The sequence below is a fragment of the Sinocyclocheilus anshuiensis genome, unplaced genomic scaffold (assembly GCF_001515605.1).
Source record: "Sinocyclocheilus anshuiensis isolate Anshui unplaced genomic scaffold, SAMN03320099.WGS_v1.1 scaffold2081, whole genome shotgun sequence".
Classification (NCBI taxonomy): Eukaryota; Metazoa; Chordata; class Actinopteri; order Cypriniformes; family Cyprinidae; genus Sinocyclocheilus; species Sinocyclocheilus anshuiensis.
The window spans coordinates 75,540-91,013 of record NW_015548360.1 but is presented as its reverse complement, the minus strand read 5'-3'; the positions used below and the strand labels follow the sequence as shown (position 1 = coordinate 91,013).

At 36.2% G+C, this 15,474-nt stretch overlaps 2 protein-coding genes across 3 annotated transcripts in view; one reads left to right on the top strand and one right to left on the bottom strand.

The window, feature by feature from the left end:
• Positions 1-1,684, top strand: part of LOC107656656 (oxidoreductase NAD-binding domain-containing protein 1-like) — a 5,850-nt gene extending 4,166 nt beyond the window's left edge. For both annotated transcript variants that reach the window (XM_016444589.1, XM_016444590.1), the window contains exons 6-8: positions 539-775; positions 846-954; positions 1,068-1,684. In XM_016444589.1, the coding sequence (XP_016300075.1) occupies positions 539-775; positions 846-954; positions 1,068-1,210 (489 nt within the window). In that variant the 3' untranslated portion in view covers positions 1,211-1,684. The remainder of the gene's footprint in view (positions 1-538; positions 776-845; positions 955-1,067) is intronic.
• Positions 1,685-1,927: 243 nt separating this feature from the next.
• On the bottom strand, positions 1,928-15,133 carry LOC107656650 (raftlin-like). Its single transcript, XM_016444574.1, has 9 exons — positions 14,992-15,133; positions 9,014-9,197; positions 8,096-8,207; positions 6,903-7,470; positions 5,393-5,596; positions 4,978-5,087; positions 4,686-4,789; positions 3,921-3,996; positions 1,928-3,773 (listed from the first exon to the last, which is right to left on the bottom strand). The coding sequence occupies exons 1-9, from the start codon at positions 15,131-15,133 to the stop codon at positions 3,399-3,401; spliced, it is 1,875 nt and encodes a 624-aa protein (XP_016300060.1). The 3' UTR covers positions 1,928-3,398.
• Between the last annotated feature and the right edge of the window lie 341 nt (positions 15,134-15,474).

Here is a 15,474-nt window from a genome sequence, read left to right as displayed (position 1 = left end):
AGTATTTACTCTATGAATTCAATATGCACTGATTCTTATTTAAGCTATAAAAGTTATTTAGGTAAGAGCAGTGAGTTATTTTCTCTTTGTGTTTTGTTCATGGCCCCATATATTGCAAGCCGTAGTGATATGCATATTGCGATATGTATATTTGCGATATTTCGATATATTGCACAGCCCTAATGGTTACGGTTACTTTTGATCATTTGAATGCATCTTTGCTGACTAAAAGTATTCATTTATTTCCCCAAAAAAACCTTAGAGACTCCAAACTATTAAGTGGTAATGTGTAGTTAAGTTCAGTTTTTCATTCTATGTTTTTATTTTTAATGTTCCATTCCATGCTTTTATTGGAATGTTTAAGCAAATCGGTATATTTTTCATATTTTGAATATGCTGTAAAACTTGTGTTTTATTTATTACCCTATATTTTGAAAGTTTCTGTGTATACCAGAACTGTAGGGATCTACATTACATATAAGCTGTTGTATGCCACTATTTTTTTTCCAAATGTTTTTTGTAAATTGCTCTCTTTCAGTGCTCTGTGGACTCTCAGGTAGCTGTGAGGGTGGGAGGTAACTTCTACTTTGACCCTCAACCTTCTGACCCTGTGGTGGACCTGTTGCTGATAGCTGGTGGTGTTGGCATCAACCCTCTGTACTCCATCCTGCTGCATGCAGCTGATCTGCTCAGACAGACTCATGGTCACAGGTACACTCCAGGGCGCACACACCTGTGCTACAGTGCCAAGAACACCAAAGAGCTGCTCTCCAAGGTATGTCTATGTACGCTTGACTTGTGAGATTGAAGTTGCCAACTGACTTCTAAATATCTTCTGTCTTCAGAACACCATTATTGACATTTGTCACGAGCGACTAGATAAATTCTCCTGCGATTTCCATGTTACCCAGCAGAGCTCTGACATAGAGCAGGAACTTCAGCCTTACACCATAAGTGAGTTCACATCTCCATTTATTTATTTGACCATCCATAACCTACAACCTTTTAATGAATTGAATTATTTTCAGACCTGATTTGTCACATGAGATATTCTTGTGTCTCTACAGATGGAAGGATATCAGAAAAGGAACTTCAGTGCTATGTAGATCCTGAGCACACATTGTTATCTCTGTGGCCCTCCTCCTATGATAGAGAAAGTGAGTTCAGACCTGAAGAGAGTCGGCCTGTCGGAGGACAAAATCCTTTTTGAGAAATGGTGGTAGCTCAGATATTCACAGCGATGGATGCATCTGCATCATCATAGAAACTGACTGTAATGGCAATGGACCAGTAATGCCTTTGAGATCAGTTGAAACGCACAACAGACGCCGTGTCTGCATTCTCCACATTTAAACAGACAATTATCCAGACTCTATGCCCTATTTTTGTTATACCTCATTTTAAAGTTACTCAACCAATTGACCGTAACCAGCGCTGTAATGCTGTACATTATAGTTCATTTGCTGGTTAACGGCATAGGCATCCTGCTTCAAAGGCATGATGAAAGATTGCTCACTCAGATTGCACTGGGTTTTTAGAGATCTGTGTATAATTATGTATGTTGTTTGCATTTTAGAACACATATTTATTCATTAAAAACCTTTAGGGGCATAGAAATCAAAAGAGATAGTTCACCCCAAAATGATAATTCTGTCATTAATTACTCATCCTCATGTCGTTCCAAACCCGTAAGACCTTTGTTCATCTTCTGAACACAAATTAAGATTATTTGGATGAAATCCAAGAGCTTTCTGACCCTCCCATAGACGGTAAGGGAACTACCACATTCAAGGCCCGAAACGTAGTAAGGACATTGCTAAAATCAGAAAACTCTCAGATTTAATTAAAAAATATATTAATTTGTGTTCTGAAGATGAACGAAGGTCTTGCAGGTTTGGAACGACATGAGGGTGAGTAATTAATGACAGAATTTTCATTTTTTGGGTGAACTTTCCCTTTAATTTCTACGCCCATCTTTGCTCATCAATAGTCCTAATTTGAGGAAAGGTGCTAAACATTGTCCCCTTTAAAGGGATGTTCCACTCAAAAATGAGAACTCTGAAAACAAACTGAGATTTTTTTGAAAAATAATCCATCTCTGTGAGTCCATATGATGCAAGTGGTTTGAACCCTCAAAAGTTGAAGCTACAAAAACCACACCAAGTGATCATGATGGTACTCATATGACCCCAGTGGATGAATCAATGTCTTCTGAAACAAAACGATAGGTGTGTGTGTGAGAAAAATACTAATATTTTAACTTTTTAAACTATAAAACATAGTTTCTGGTCAACTGATGGTTCAATCCACTTGCATATTATGGACTCACTAAGATTATTATTTTTTTAATCTGTTTTTGTTCCACGGATGAAGGAAAGTTTTATACATAAAGCATGGCATGAGGGTGAGAAACGGAGAATTTTCATTTTTAGGTGGAGTATCCCTTTAAGGCAATATGGCGGCCATATTTGTAGCATCCCATGGGCAGCTATTTCCAGCTTTGCAAGCACAGCTCCAATCTACCTAAATTATATTTAAAAAAGAAAGACTCTTTGCTGAAACTCTTTCAATCATATTGTACAAATCTGGAAATACAATGTGTGATATCTTGTGCATTTTAACATCAAATCACGCAAAATCTGTTTTTAGTCTGGTCCAGCCAAGTCATTGGCTTTTTTGACTAAGGCGGTATTACAACTGTCATTGTGAACTTTTTCAATCAAAATTAAGCTCAAAAAATATAATTATCTCCCACGTAATGGGAAGGATGGTTCTTCAAAACTGAATTGATGAACAAGATCTTTACCTCTAATAGTGCAATAGTGAAAAACGACACTGAAAACAAGAAAACTGCAAGCTGTTGCTGTAAATGAAGCCCATTATTGAGAGCTTTTATTTACACCATTAACTCTCACAGACGTTCACTATAACTGTTACTTTACAAATGTAGACATTAGTTACTGCCATCCTCACTGATATAAATAAATGAAATAACTGATGTAATACCTACTGATGAAATAAATGAGCATCTTGTGGATTTTTTTGCATTTGAGCTAGTGCACGATATATTGAATATGCTAATACTGTATGTAATAAAATGAGTTAGCATCACAGATTCACACAGGTACAAGTCTCAACATTGGTCGGCGTTTAGCATATTTAAAAGCTCCGAACATGTTTTCACATATTTGTTAGAATCTCTTGCCATTTGTTACAGCAATGCACCTTAAAAACCCAAATAATTAAGAGCGGCAAGATTCAAACACCTCTTTGCAATCTTACAGGACAATTACTCTGTCAGCAGATGTATATGCCCAGACACGGGCCTGACGAGAGTGTGTTCTGCCTGAATAAACATGAACATATTGTAATGTTTAAATATCCATAAATGAATACTGTCAGCACACTCCTGAGAATAAAGCCCTCTCTGTTACAACTGCTCGCACGTCCTCGTGTTTACCACACGTAATTGTGCACTTTAATTCCTGATTGCCATTTGTAATTGCATCCTTTTTTGCTGGGCTGATGTTTGGGATGTCGATCCTCTGCGTTTGGAATTCCACCGTCCTTTCCGCTTGATCTCTCCTCTCTGGGCTTTCTGGCAAATTCTGCCCATTTTCCTTGTGGATAATCTCACGTTGTCTCATCAGACTTGTGTTTTCTCTCTCCATTCGTTCCATTTCTCTCTCAATTGTTGCCAGCGGGGATATCTCCCTCTCTGGTGTCCTTTTATTATTTAAGTTCCTTTTGTTTTGACCTCTGAGGTGCAGTTTCTGGAAAACATGCAAGCAAACTGTCAGACACAGCTGCTTTTGAGGATTTTAAAGTGAACTGACAACGCTATTACAATTTCACACAGTTCTGTAAGACAGCTCTAATCTAATTTTAGCAGAAATAAACTTTGTGCCATATATACACACCGTCAAGTCTCTCCTCTTGCGAGGCAGCGTGGGTCTCTGGAGGAAGAGGATCTGTTTTGTGGCCAAACTTCCATCACTAAGACAAAAATAAATCAGAGGTATAAAATGTGGAAGAATGATTCTTTTTTCTTTTGATATGACTGAGAAGAGTTTTTTGCAGGTAATATTTATCCTATTATTAGCCCCTGAAGTGCAACAATGAATGTAATGCTCTTGTTTAAAGGCATATTTCACACAAAAATAAACATTTTCTGAAAATGTACTTGCGATGTAGATGAGTTTGTTTCTTCATTCACATTTGGAGGAATTTAGCCTTACTTCACTTGCTCACCAAGGGATCCAAACAGCTGATAAAAACATCACATAATCCATGACTCAAGTCCATCAGTTAACATCTTATGAAGTGAAAAACTCTGTATTTGTAAGAAACAAATCCATCGAGACATTTTTAACTTGAATCCGGTGCTTCTGTCTAAAATAAGTGAGTACCTAATATTGCTGTCTCCAGTGAAATCGATGGACCGGAGTCATTTGGATTATTTGTGGATTATTGTGATGCTTTAATCAGATACTTGGACTCTCATTCTGATGGCACCCATTCACCACAGAGGATCCACTGGTGAGCAAGTGATGTAATGCTAAATTTCTCCAAATCTGTTCCGATGAAGAAACAAGCTCATCAACATTTTGGCTGGAGAGTACATTTTCAACATTTTTATTTTTGGCGAACTATTCCTTTAAGGGTTTTTAGTATGGATTTGGAACCTTTTCATTTTGACGATGGGAGTGGGCAGAACACACATTAGTCTCCAGCCGTATGGAGCCAGAGACTGGAGCAGAGGGATGTAGTCTGTTTTCACCACAACACCCTGCAAAACAGAAGAGTCATTTAAACAGTGTGTTGAAGCATTTCACTAATGTCCTGTTGAGACATATTGTGTGAATGTGCACATATGTCTGCATTCATTAAAAAGGTGGTTTGTTAGAAGAAAGGTGTAGATGTTCCACAGATAATAATGCAATGATTTGCATTTGGGATGTACCACTGCAGACTTACATCAATAACAGTCCATTGCTCAACTACAATGGCGTCATACACTGTGGTTGGCCCGGCATCACCTGAAGCACTTTGGAAGATAAAAACACTCTCCACAATGGAAGAAGACGCTGAAGATAGAGCAAGAAAAGGATTGGAAAATGTTGATAAGAATGGTTGATAATTTGTTTGAGAGTTATCTGGTCAGCAGGTTAATAAAATATTTGAAAACGGTATTTTTCTATTTTTATTACATTTTTATTATATAATTGTATGCATTTTTATCATATTTGTTTTTTTATATATAATGTTATCCTTATTTTATTAAAACTCACTTAAGAATAAACGTAATGGATTAGTATAATATGTTTTTACAATCAGAAAAACTTACTGATACCTCTCAGTCATTTGTAAAATGTCACAACATCTCCAGTACCTGCATCATCTTCAAGATTAAAGTAGCCGTCAATGAGTTGCGCGCCACTTCTGAAGTGCTGCATCATGTGGTCCAGCCAATGGGAGTCAACCGAGCTAACAAGCCCCGCCTCCCTGTGCACCTGCAGTGGAACCCTCAGAGAAAAGATCTTTGGCGATCCCGACAGAACTATGGCATGGTTGTACAGCGCGAACACCTGCACACCTACACATACAGAGACAAATATTTAGTAAGTGTTTTATGACATATCTTGCTGTTGCTACATGTTAATTCCAAAAGTCAGATAGGCTAATTATAAACCAACTCAGAACGAAGCAATTTTACATTGCTAGGGATATTCACATAGCATCACGATACTGATTTTATGCAACATCTGAAAAAGAACTTAATTTTGAGTAACTTTCATTTTAGACACAACATTGACAGTTACTTGGTCTATTTTGCTCCACAAAGGAAAATAATTCCAAACGAACAGCGCGTCTCGAGGAACAGACAGACACCAGTCGCGTTCCTGACTGAATCAGTGTGTTTGAAGGAATCGTTTGAGTAAATGATTCAATGACTCACTCAAAGAGGCAGTCACATGTTTCATTCCTGAATGAATCAGTGTGTTTGAAAGAATCGTTTGAGTAAATGATTCAATGACTCACTCAAAGAGGCAGTCACATGTTTCATTCCTGAATGAATCAGTGTGTTTGAAAGAATCGTTTGAGTAAATGATTCAATGACTCACTCAAAGAGGCAGTCACATGTTTCATTCCTGAATGAATCAGTGTGTTTGAAAGAATCGTTTGAGTAAATGATTCAATGACTCACTCAAAGAGGCAGTCACATGTTTCATTCCTGAATGAATCAGTGTGTTTGAAAGAATCGTTTGAGTAAATGATTCAATGACTCACTCAAAGAGGCAGTCACATGTTTCATTCCTGAATGAATCAGTGTGTTTGAAAGAATCGTTTGAGTAAATGATTCAATGACTCACTCAAAGAGGCAGTCACATGTTTCATTCCTGAATGAATCAGTGTGTTTGAAAGAATCGTTTGAGTAAATGATTCAATGACTCACTCAAAGAGGCAGTCACATGTTTCGTTCCTGAATAAATCAGTGTGTTTGAACGAATAGGTTGAGTTAATGACTCATTTATAAAGATGTTTGGTTCCTGAGAGAATGATTTCCCGTAATGTATTTTGCCAATATTGATATTCTGCTATGGTGTAAACTGTCTTTCCGGTAACATGTTAGTCTTCAGGTATTTTGAAGAAAACAATTATGAATTGTATCAACACAATGAAAGTGAACTGAACCAAATAATGACCAATACTGAGATTTGCATCACTAGTAATAAATAATTGTAATCAAATCAGATTATTTTCAGAGCAAATATTTACACACCTAGGAATTAAAAATTGCTTGTCTCATTTGATACATTATTTATGATCTAGATATAATCTGATATAGTCTTTTTTCCCCCACCAACCCTTTCTCTGTATTCAACAGACTGCACACTTACGATTCAGCATCGGGGTGGTTCCGCTACACTTGCTGTGTTTGTCTTGGCTTTTGACCTGCTCCCTGTGCTCTCTTTTGTTGTTTTCTGCCAAATCACAGCCGGGCAAGTCCGGCTGCATTCTTGTGCTCTGGGTCTGATGTGGCTCTGGTGCACAAGAGCTTAATATAAACTCGTCGTTCTTCAAATCCCCAGTTTGCGTACATTCACCTTCAACTTTTAAGTACTGATAATCAGGACACTGATGGTTCTCAGCGAAAGGATTCTGATTATTCCAGCACTGGCTGCTCTCAGTGCTTTGTATTTGCAAGCCGTGGTTCATAAAGTCTTCATTGTCTGAATTAAAGTTTGTACGATTCTGGTTTCGTTGATCCCCATTGTCTCTATCCTGTTGGCTCTGCTCACTCACAGGGCTGAGGGTCGGAGGTCGGCTGCTGTGATGAACAGAACAGGGACTGGAGTGCAAGGAGGAAAGATCTTCTGGCTCCCAGTGACCAAGGAAATATGGACCTCCACCGGGCTGCGGCAAAAACCCCACAAACAGATCACCCTGATCAGCCAAATCCTGCACCTGCATCCCCAAGAACAACCAGGACCAATAGAAGAAGTGAAATATTCATCAATCTTGATACCACCTGTTCCAATCAAAGCTGACAATGAAAGTAAGTGGATTCCAATGTAATATGAATAATTTTACAGTGCTTTTAGAGGAGAAAGGTGGTGCGTTTTCCTGCAGATGCTTTTAAAATAAGCTCTGTGGAGCTGTTACAGGAAACGCTAATGAAAACCATATTTTCCAATCATCATACTGTCACACCACACACACGCACACGTCTAAATCATCAGTAAATGTAACACGGCTCAAACACTTCCACACACACACACTCAGTCAAACAGTGCTTATCTCCAGATAAATGCAATTACTGAAAAGGCGAGGGGGTGACGACTAATGGAATGGCAGATGAATGTGGGGTGTCAGTGTCTATGGAGCAGCCTGTCGGCTTATGTTTTCTGTTTTACAGCCGTATTGTAAGACCACGATAGAGAGAGTTTGAAGTAAGTGGGTTTTCGGTGTCATCTTTAATGGAGTGATGACATTAAGTGTGCTACTAAAGTTTAGTAACTAAATGACAAACAAATTGACCTGCTGCTCTCTGTTTGAATGAAAACAAATGCACTTTTAAAGAAGGTCTAACCTTTTTCACATAGCCCTGTATGACTTCTGGGTCAGGGTCCTGGTGACCGAGGTAACACACGTCTGTCATGAGATGAGGCTCAACCCAGTTCAGCAGGCCACTGTCAGAACCACTGTAACAAAAAACAAAACAAAGCCACGTTTGAGCATCCAAAATTTACCTTCTTAACGCACAATCTTGGTCTTATTGTAAATGATTCATATGCAAATCTTATTCCAGAAAATATTCTTAATAATTACACCTCCTTGGAAACAACTTTCCTCTTCCTGTCATGTGACTTGGATCATATCTGCTGCTGTGCAGTATATAGTATGTAAAAACTGTAATATTGTGAAATATTAAAATTTAAATAGCTTTTTTCTGTTTTAATACATTTTAAAATGTAATTTATTCATGTGATGGAAAAGCTCAATTTTCAGCAGTCATTCCTCCAGTCTTCAGTGTCACATGATCCTACAGAATTCATCTAATATGCTGATTTGGTCAAGAAATTATCAATGTTGAAAACAGTTGTGCTGCTAAATATTGTTGTGAAAACTGATAAATTTTGTTTTCAGAATTCTTTGATGAATAGAAAGTTCAACAGAATTTGAAATAGAAATTTTTGTAACATTACAAATTTGTCACTTTTGATCAAATGAATGCATCCTTGCTGAACTGGAAACAAAACAAAACAAAAGAAAAAAACTAAACATTTGAATGTGTCACATTCAATTCATTAATTGACCTGACAAACTAAAATGCAAAGTAATCCTTTTCATTTCTGACATGGTCACTGGACACCACTCACTGATTAAATAATGCAACATAGTAATGTATAATGCACAAAAATGTTACTGTTTGAAATGGTTACTGATGTGTACAGAACACTGTTTGTGTGCAATAATCAGTATGTAGTATTTGATTCCTAGTGTATACCTGTGTGTTTCTCTGATGAGCACAGCCCGGTGTAACTGCTTCTGAAGGTTAGCACTAGCAGGGCCGCAGGAGTGAACAAAGGGATGGAGAGCAGCCAGTACGAACCCTTTCTGATACAACTCACACACCTGCACCGGAAGCTCTCTGACTGACGACAGACACAGCAATGAGGACACTGCCACCTCTGAAGAGACAGACAGACAGAGAGAGTCAGAGAGGCACAGAGAGAGAAAATATATATAGAACATTTCAACTACATCATTTGTCCGGACCAGTGTTGGGCTCGTTACTCGAAAAATGTATTACTCGTTACTAGTTACTCCTTTTAAAAGTAATATTATAATATTACGTTACTTATTACTTTTTGGCAGTAATTAGTTACACTAGTTACATTACTTTTCTTTCACGCCCCACAGAAGTTGTAATTGCATATCTTCCTCCCCACAAAATTCTTCTAAAATGTTACTAACAATATATTTCTGCCTTATCATTTCACCAAAATGCACATTGGATCGCAGTCAGAAGTTATTACAAATGCTCAGTGGTGATTGATAGTGACGTTTAAGTGAAAGTGTGGTATTATTCTCATTAACTGTGTGGCTTGAAGCTAAGTATAATTTTTCTGTTACCCATATCCGATTATATTTCATGATGTATTTTAACAAAATAAATCACATGAAAATGTTTTGTTTTCTAATACAATTTATATCGGGATCAGAGGGATGTGGGTGGGCAAGCCATGTAATGCCAGAGTAAATACCACAACTTAAAAATCGATGTTCAGATCATATTTTCTCCTGACAAAATCAATGTAATGGCAATATTTCCATCCGTTGAATGTAAGGTTTTCCATATTCCAAGCTTCCCTGCTGCACTAGTGACTTCATGTGTCTGCCTGTGCAATAAAAATTATGAAAATAAATCTAGGAATTATTGAATTGTTGGATTTCAAATCAGAAGGGGTTGAGGCACCAATAGAAACTAAGTAACTAGCTGTTTTATGGATGGTAACTGTAATATTATTACAGAAATCTTATTAGTAATTAGTTGCACTACTAGTTACTAAAAAAAATTTAATATTATTACTGTAACCAGTTACTAACTAGTTACTGCCGAACACTGGTCCCGACACAGCTACTACTGCTCAAAAAGTGAACTGAAAATCCCTAATTTACCATTGTGACAACTTACCTATTATAGTGTATATATTAAAATAATAACAATAATGAAACAAACAATTAAATATATATATATATATATATATATATATATATATATATTGAACTTTCTATTCAAGGATTTCTGAAAAAATGTATCAAGGTTTCCACAATAATATTAAACTGCACATCTGTTTTCAATAGTGAGAAATAATTCTTAAATGCCAAATCAGTATATTAGAATGATTTCTAAAGGATCACGTGACACTGAAGCCTGGAATAATGATGCTGAACATTCAGCTTTGCAACACAGGAATAAATTACATTTTAAAATATATTAAAATTGAATACAGTTATTTTAAATTGTAATACTGTTTCACAATATTACTATTTTACTGTATTTTTAATTAAATAAATGCAGCCTTGGTGAGCATAAGTCAGCATGTATCACTATACCAAAACTGACGTAAATGATGACTAATGTAAGCACTTTCATACCACTATATCAGCATGATTTAATATATACACCTCTACCACATACTCAACAAAATGAAGTAGAACTGGGGGGATGAATGATGTAGGAAAGAAATGAGACGATAGGTGTGAATCATTTCATTCACAGTCATCTCTACCAAATAAAGTGTTAATATGCTTGCTTTCTGACATGGTTTCTGACACACAAACTGAATCGCTGTAGAAATTGTTTGAAATTATTTTGGTGAGACTGTTTCACAAGCTAATTGTTTCTGGAATCAATAATTAAACTTAATTTCCAGCACTCATTATTCAGAGCACTATTAAGGGCAGCAGCGAGCTGTAATCTGAGCACTGCTTGACTGCAATCATCTTTCAGAAGTGTGAGGAGCTTGTTTAAACAAAACTCTGACGGTCTGAACACGCTTTGACTCTGAGGGGGGTTTATTAGTGTTGCCACTGAATAAATAACTGCACAGTTCATAGCAAGATGAACGTATAGGTGAATTGAGTGCAAATGTGTGATTCAGTCATCAGTGTCACATGATCCTTAAGAAATCATTCTAACATGCTAATTTAATTTGGACCAAAAATTGTATTATGTCACTCTCTCAAATATGAGATATAAGATCACATTTAAAAGCAAAATTAACAACATACAGAGTTAAATGTTCAGTATCCAGTTCAGTATAACAGTATAAAGACATATAACCCATGCATCTCTCATGACACACTTCCATTAAACTTCACCAAATAACAAAATCTGTTTGCAATCTTCAGGTAGTGCTGAAACTGCGGAAGTGTCTTAGACTTTATGACGTCTATTAACTTACTCCAGTCTAGAGCAGGAACTATATTAACCAACGGATCACGCAAAAGGCCAGCGGCAAAGGACCCATGCAGTAGCTATGCATGAGAGAATGAGAAAATATGTTTGTTTGTGTGAGACCAACAAACACAGAGAAGATTTCACTGCTCCTGAAAGACCAAGTATATGATAATCTGTCCCTATATTTACTACAGGGGAATTCCACCTTCATAAAGCAGAATTTACCCAGTCGGGGGTTAAACATTTGGGTAAACGGTCAATCTCAGCAACAAACTCAAGAATGCAGCTCTCTAAACGAATAAAACTCAGTCTCTGTGTATTGTACAAGCTCTAAAAATGAGTAGCAGAGACTTTGGCAAATCAATTAAACCCCACCTGCAGAGAAATGTGTTTTTATGCTAAAATATCAAGTGTCGTAGCACAATCACACTTTGGTTGCCTGGATCTAGCAGGATCTGTTCTGTCTAACAGGATTTGTACTTTATTTTTTTAAATCAATGATTGGACATAAGACAAAAATAATTATCAGCTTATCGACCAGAATTAATATCCATGCATCCTTTGAATTGACCAATCAGCATCCATCCAGAACTAGAACTATCAATTTTTTAATAACACTTACTCATTTATTATTAAAACAAAGTTGTTCAGTGTGTTTTAAATGCCATAGTAATTCAATTTCTTTGAACCAATCCTCTAAATGATTCTTTGAACTAAACGTGTTAGTAGCAAATCTATTAGATAGCCATCCCTTCTCCTGCTGTGCTGACCTATCAGAGCTGCTCTCTAAATATTGATATGACATAAATATTAAAGTAAGTGTTTATATGATTCATAAGTATAAGGGATTCTTGCTGCTTATGAGTGTGATGTTGGGTCCTTGGGAGTCTTATTTTATTTTGTAATAACCCGACAGAGAGTGGAATTGCATTATTTATAGACCAATTTCAATTAAAACAAGATTTTGGCTATAAATACAGTTGGGTGTCACTAGGACGACTGATTTTCTCTATTGCACACACACAAACAGATAAATCCCAGATTTTAGTACTAAGCCCTCCCATCTTTAAGATCAGATAATCTTTAAAGGATGCCTAGAATTTTCTCTCTCTCTGTTTTTTCCCTCTGTTATTTAATTCATTAAGTCACTTATCGTTGCTTTCAATATTGATGCCCTGAAACAAACAAACATATTCGAACATCTCTGGCTTTCACTCGCGCTGTTACAGCAGTTTGCAGTGAAACTCTTTTTTTTGTCTCGGTGTCTCTGTAGGCATCCGTGAATTTTACATATAAATGACCTGCCTGCATGTCTACCGATAAGCAGTTAAAACAGAAAGAGTGGGGTGTGTGTGTGTGTGTGTGTGTGTGTGTGTGTGTGTGTGTGTCCAGAACCTGAACGATTGCTGCTGTCCCAGTTCTCACATATTTCTATTTTTTATATAAATAAATATTTGATTCAGGTCTCACCTACACCCACACACACACACACACACACACACACACACACACTTTTGTGTTTGGGTAATGTTGTAAGCGTTAACTTTAAGTAGTAAATGCAATAGACTGGATAAACTAACAATATTTAAATTACTGCTAAAAAAGCCTAGACAGAGTGGACATGACTGGCATTTATTACAAGACCAAATAAACAAATACTTATATAATGCATTGCTATGGATGACAATGACCATTGAATGGTGTAACTGAATCACAATTTAGTCAAAATTAAGTATTCCAGTTATAAATAACATGTGCTGTGTAAAAAACTTGCTATAGTATTCATTTAGTAGACGTTTGTCTGAATAGAAGCAATTCATCCTAAGTATGCATTGACATTAGTATATTCATAAATATTTACCAAGACTCATAAAGCAGTTAAAGAATAATGTTCATTGTTAGTTCATAATACAAAATGCATTAAAGTATCCAACTTGGAGTGGATAGAGAGACTTTCCATTGGCTTCTATTGTTATTATTCCATGTTATTTTCTATGCACTAACCACTAACCTTTTTATTAAGACATTAGTATGTTTATTAGCATGTTTTCTTCTTGGAGAGTCACCCCCCCCCCCCACAAACACACACAAAAAGTAAACAACTAGTGATATGGTCATACTCTTGTAATTATGTTCATTAATGGCCCATATACTCATATGCTTTCAAGTCATTAAATGAGCAGGTCTGTTCTTCCACTTCAATCTGTGTCTTATATTCTCTCATCCTGTCTCGTATCCTCTTTCTCCGAATTCTGCGGGATCCATTATTGCCTCTTTCGAAGCACACTAACAAAAGCGGCATTAGTATATTTAGAAACATAAGCCCTCAAAGAATATACACTGTTTGGTTGCTCTCTTGCTCTATTACTCTCTCTCTCATCTAATCTTACACTTTTTTTTCTTCCCAGTTTGAAGCTTTACACTTTATTATCTGAGGGTGGGTTTCTGCATTTGTGTATGCATATTATCAATATGGATGTTGATTTGAATTCTGAAAAACAGCAATCATTTTTATGCTGTATGTCACTCTGTATATTAATCCTCTGATGCATGAATTATTAAGTCTTAAAGAAGAAGAAAAAACTTTTTATGAAATAAATAAAAAATCTGAATAATTCCCAATCAGTGTTGCTTTAGTATTATTTATATATTATAGTATTTATCAATATATTTTTAAATTATATTTTTTATTTTCAAGTTTTGTATGTGCTTTTGTCATTTTCTTGCTTTTTTAATTAAATATTTATTTAAATATTTTTATTTCAGTGTTAGTTTTAGTGATTTTAGTATTTCAACTTAAATGTTTATTTCAGTTAGTTGCAGTGCAACATTGCTTATGGTTATTTACATTTTTTCAGTTGACTTTTTCATGTAATATTTTATTTCAGCTTTATTTTAGGTAATAACAAAGATTTTTAATTGTTTTAGTTTTACAGTAGTTAACAATAACAACATTGTTCTGTCTTTTTTTTTTTTTTTTGGTTTATGGTCTGTTTTGAGTTATATATTGGTCTACTGCAATAATAAATAATGATATATATTCCAGAGTTACCACTTCCATAATGACATGTAAAGATGACAGTTATACAGAAATATGGGTAAAGCCCCATTCACAACAACAACGATAATTACACACCAATGGGTGATAATGTTTTTATTGTAAGTTTGCACTACAGTTTTGTTTCTGCCACAAATGTTCAAACTCTTTAAAATTGGATGGATTCTGATTGGCTGTCAATGTTTTTATTGCACATTAGCTGGAAAAACAATTCTCCTCAAAGTTATTCCAATGATATTGTTCCTCTTTATAAGTTGTTACGGTTGTGGTCAGGATGAATGATTATTAAAACTTTATAGTTATGATTATAGCTATTGTCCTTTGTGTGAATGTACCTTAAGGGTCAAAGTTCATCACCCATATGAAAATCTGGCCATATTAAATCCCAATTAAAAACAACAAAGACACCTACAAAGGGACTTTATATTATATAAAGTGTGCAGGAAATGGGCATGCGTACCTTCTTTTCCTAACAGAAAGTCCAGGAAGTGGTATGTATAGGCCACTCCTGAGTGCGTCTCCACTTGCGCTCTTCTGAGGGTGGAGAAAATCTTCCCCGGAGCTTCATCTGAACCTCGAGGCTTCTGCAACTTACAGCCCATGTCTGCACACGTGGAGAAAAACAAAGAAAGAAAGAAAATGAGACAGATGAATATGGATAATTTGTCTGAAATATTCATGTATTCATAACTGCATTATTGATTTAACTGATTGCCTTGGCAGCAGTCCCTAATTGTCATGCTAATTAAGTCAGATTGACGTTGAAATAGGAAGTGAGCATGTGCGAAACTGGGTAGAGGGCATTTCGGCATGTCTTTAAACACAACCGCAAACATTCAGATACACGCACGCGTGCACACGCAAAGATTCGTCACACGGTAACATAACATGAAGGCTAATTGGAAAGCTAATCAACCTTCAAGCATCAACCTTTAACACAAAC

Bases quoted from the DNA above. Each gene is read 5' to 3' on its own strand.
- LOC107656650 (XM_016444574.1), bottom strand. From the start codon at position 15,133: ATGGGCTGTAAGTTGCAGAAGCCTCGAGGTTCAGATGAAGCTCCGGGG. The intron at 5,088-5,392 runs GTACTGGAGATG...CTCTATCTTCAG, and splicing joins TAATCTTGAAGATGATGCAG to CGTCTTCTTCCATTGTGGAG. The intron at 4,790-4,977 runs GTAAGTCTGCAG...TCTGTTTTGCAG, and splicing joins AGCAATGGACTGTTATTGAT to GGTGTTGTGGTGAAAACAGA.